Source organism: Olea europaea, unplaced genomic scaffold, assembly GCF_002742605.1.
Source record: "Olea europaea var. sylvestris unplaced genomic scaffold, O_europaea_v1 scaffold102, whole genome shotgun sequence".
Lineage (NCBI taxonomy): Eukaryota > Viridiplantae > Streptophyta > Magnoliopsida > Lamiales > Oleaceae > Olea > Olea europaea.
Window position 1 is genome coordinate 1 of NW_019227526.1, and position 3,145 is coordinate 3,145.

General features: G+C 36.6%; 2 protein-coding genes across 4 annotated transcripts in view; both read right to left on the reverse strand.

The window, feature by feature from the left end:
- On the reverse strand, positions 1-1,191 carry LOC111372650 (flavonol synthase/flavanone 3-hydroxylase-like). 3 transcript variants are annotated; one of them, XM_022995030.1, is made up of 3 exons: positions 628-1,130; positions 156-518; positions 1-38 (listed from the first exon to the last, which is right to left on the reverse strand). In XM_022995030.1, exons 1-3 carry the CDS (start codon positions 981-983, stop codon positions 32-34), a joined length of 726 nt encoding a protein of 241 aa, XP_022850798.1. In that variant the 5' UTR covers positions 984-1,130; the 3' UTR covers positions 1-31. The 3 variants fall into 3 exon arrangements, with proteins under 3 accessions (XP_022850798.1, XP_022850799.1, XP_022850797.1); XM_022995031.1 differs by lacking the exon at positions 1-38 and having other exon boundaries at positions 45-482; positions 628-1,191; XM_022995029.1 differs by lacking the exon at positions 1-38 and having other exon boundaries at positions 45-518; positions 628-1,131.
- A 1,035-nt stretch (positions 1,192-2,226) lies between these two features.
- The window catches only part of LOC111372651 (NAP1-related protein 2-like), an 11,761-nt gene continuing 10,842 nt past the window's right edge, over positions 2,227-3,145 (reverse strand). Inside the window, 1 exon segment of the mRNA XM_022995032.1 lies at positions 2,227-2,679. Within this exon segment, the coding sequence (XP_022850800.1) occupies positions 2,599-2,679 (81 nt within the window). The 3' untranslated portion in view covers positions 2,227-2,598.

The window sequence follows — 3,145 nt, forward strand, 5'->3', positions numbered from 1 at the left end:
CTGTGAGTAGCACTCTTAAATTTGTTATTCGTCAATACCTGAAATTTTCTCAAGGGGAAATCAATAAATTAAATTTATCAGACGAAGAAATCATTTGACAAGCTAGCAATGGAGCCAGTATTTAAAATGCATTTATGAAGATTGTGTACTTGTACCGCATTCGACGAAAAATAAATCCAGTTTTCAGATTGTGAACCTGAATAACGTCGCCTATGTTGACAACCACGCTGCCTTCAGCTGGAATCACTGGAATCCATTCTCCATCTTTTCTGACCTCGAGACCTCCAACTTCGTCCTGAATCACGAAGGTGACGCAGTTTCCATCTTCATGTTCAGATAAGCCATTGTTTTCAGTTCCAGTTGCTGGGAAGTAGCGTAAAGCCACCATGAAATCCCAGCTTCTGTCATTGTTGAATTCTTTCAAAAAGTTGGGCGGGAGACCCAAACAATCATTCAATATTCTCTCTATAAGTTCACCAGTCCTAGCAAAATAGGTGAACAACTCTTCAAGTACTTCCCTAGAAGCATAAAACATTAGACATTAACAATTCTGTCGAAGAATTACAAAGGAAAAGACCCTGTTTATAGGGAGACCAATAGGTTTTGAAAAAAAGAAAGACTCTATACCTGAACTCTGGCGGATTTGAGGGCAAAACATTGAAGGTGGACCGAGGTGGAAACATGAGTAAGTATTCATTTTTATCAGCCGAGTGTTCTGGCTGCTTATTATAACCGGCCGGAAGAGGTGCACCCAATCCCCGGATATATTTGACCTTCTCCTCATCTGGGAGGGCAAAGAATGTCCCTGAAAACTTCAGGGCTCGGTTTATCAAATCGCGGGGTATGCCGTGATTAAAGATTTGGAAGAAACCATAATTTGAGCAAGCTTCTTTAATAATTCCTACTGCATTCTTCTTTCCATCCTCATCACTGTCAGTGAAGAAAGGTGAAAAATCAACCGTGGGAATGTCTAAGTTTTCCATTTGATCTTTCTGTATCAGTTGATATTTTTATTGCCAATTGCTAGAACCCAACGGCAAAGATGCTTCCCCGCAAAATTTTATCTTCTTTTGCTAGTTCCCGAAGATGCTTCCTAGCAAAATTTTGTCTTCTTGTGGTCATATCACTGTTGGCAAAATTTGTCTTTTTGTTGCCAAGGATATGCTACTTTTCACTGGTAAAGCATATTTTGCCAAGGGTAGGCATCCTTCATTATTTTATTATTATTATTTTTTTTGGGCTAGCAAGAATGCAAAGCTCAAGTACTAAACACCCTAATCAATCGTATTCGTTAATTTGAATTGAATTACATTCTTTTTTTAGTCACTTTTGAAGCATAGCCAGAACTAAGTGTTATTATGTTAGATAATGGATGTTATTTGGTGAAATATTTGCATGAATTAAAAAAATGAAATATACATATGGCGTCATTCTATTTCTTTTATATGTACTAGATATTAAGAAGATAATTTATAGTATCAATTCACGATTTTTCGAGGGAAAAAAATGAAAAGAAAAGAGAAGGTTACGATACATGTGAAAGGCCCACCGGATGTTCAGACCTAATTGTAAAATTCGTCTATAAGTTGGAAGAATTACTTGTGGAAGGCCCAGGGAGGTCACTTTGCCCAAGCATATTTTGCCAGGGTTGATAAATATTGACCGACAAAATTAGTTTCAAAATGGTAACTTGTACTGAGGAAAATAATTAATAAAACTTGTTCGAGTCCAATAAAAATGATACTCGTTCTGGTTCACAGTAACGTCCACTGCTCTTGGTCAAAATTTATTATACTTCAATGCCTAGAAAGGTCTCTACTGTTCGATCATGTCCATTGTGGATAATTGTCATCATAGAAGCTATACGAAATTAAGAAGTAAGTTATTCAAACATATTCAAATCCAAGAAAACTGTACACGTTTTGGTTCTAAATAACGTCCGTCACCCTGGTCAAAATTTATGAAACTTCAATACCCAGAAAGGTCTCAATTGCACACTATTTGATCATGTCCGTTATGGTTAGATTGTCGAAGGATCAAGACACTTTGAAATGGAATAGACACTCATCAAATGGATTGATGAACATATCTATATCCAAACTGAGACAAATTTACAAAACTTCTTCTAGAAAAGCACTTTATTATAATAAAAGCTGATTAGATTTAAGATGAACAGGTTGACCATAGATCTTCCAAGTTCTGAGTCGATAAACTGTAACTACAGTAGGCCATGAAAATAAAAATCCATTCAGTGTATCAAACTATAAATTTATCTATCAGCCATTCTCAGCAGATTTTGCAACATATTTAGCACGTTCGGCCAGCAAAGTGATCATCTATAATGCGCTCAACCAGCAAATACATTCCCAATTGCTCTTAAGAACATAATAAACACTCAGGCTATAGCATCTCATGTATAAATAGTTGTGTAGACAGATCCTACAAAAGAAGAGATCGTCCTTAAAGGGTCCATCACGAAACCAGAGTGAGCAGACCCTGAAGCCACCATCAACATTGTTACTCTCTCTTAAACTCTGAACCCCTTTACAAGCTACTAAATAAACTGTGAAAAACATAATACAAAACATCTTAAAAGGCTCAATTGTCACCCTCGTTGCCATCATTATCCTCATCATCTTCAGAGCCATCATCGTCTTCAGAGCCATCACTGCCCTTTTCCTGCAGGGATTCTAGGATCAATAATTACCATTGACCGCCCAAAAGAATTAAAGAAGTATGGAACAAACAATACACTAGATAGTCTTTCTATACAATTTAATGGAGAGAGAGAGAGAGAGAGAGAGAGAGAGAGAGAGAGAGAGACAGAGACTATTAAAGTTTATTATCTATATTCCTTGCAAATGCATCTATAGACTGACAGGTCTAAAGGCAGTTCTCTGTCAGTGTTCTAATTTAATTTTATTACAAGCTCCAAGACTCCCACACTCAATTTTATTTTTATGCTCCAGTCTTTGCTGTACCCCTGTTATTGTGAAGCCATAATAAAGAAGCTCAAATACAGTAAGGATTGGATGCTATACAAATTTAAAGCGCAGACAAATAAGTAAATGAATGAACCATTATTCAGCTTCCAAATACAACCAGAAGTCACTGACAATTATAACATGCATTCAGGGCTGATACT

Bases quoted from the DNA above. Each gene is read 5' to 3' on its own strand.
- LOC111372650 (XM_022995029.1), bottom strand. From the start codon at position 983: ATGGAAAACTTAGACATTCCCACGGTTGATTTTTCACCTTTCTTCACT. The intron at 519-627 runs GTATAGAGTCTT...TTATGCTTCTAG, and splicing joins TCAAATCCGCCAGAGTTCAG to GGAAGTACTTGAAGAGTTGT.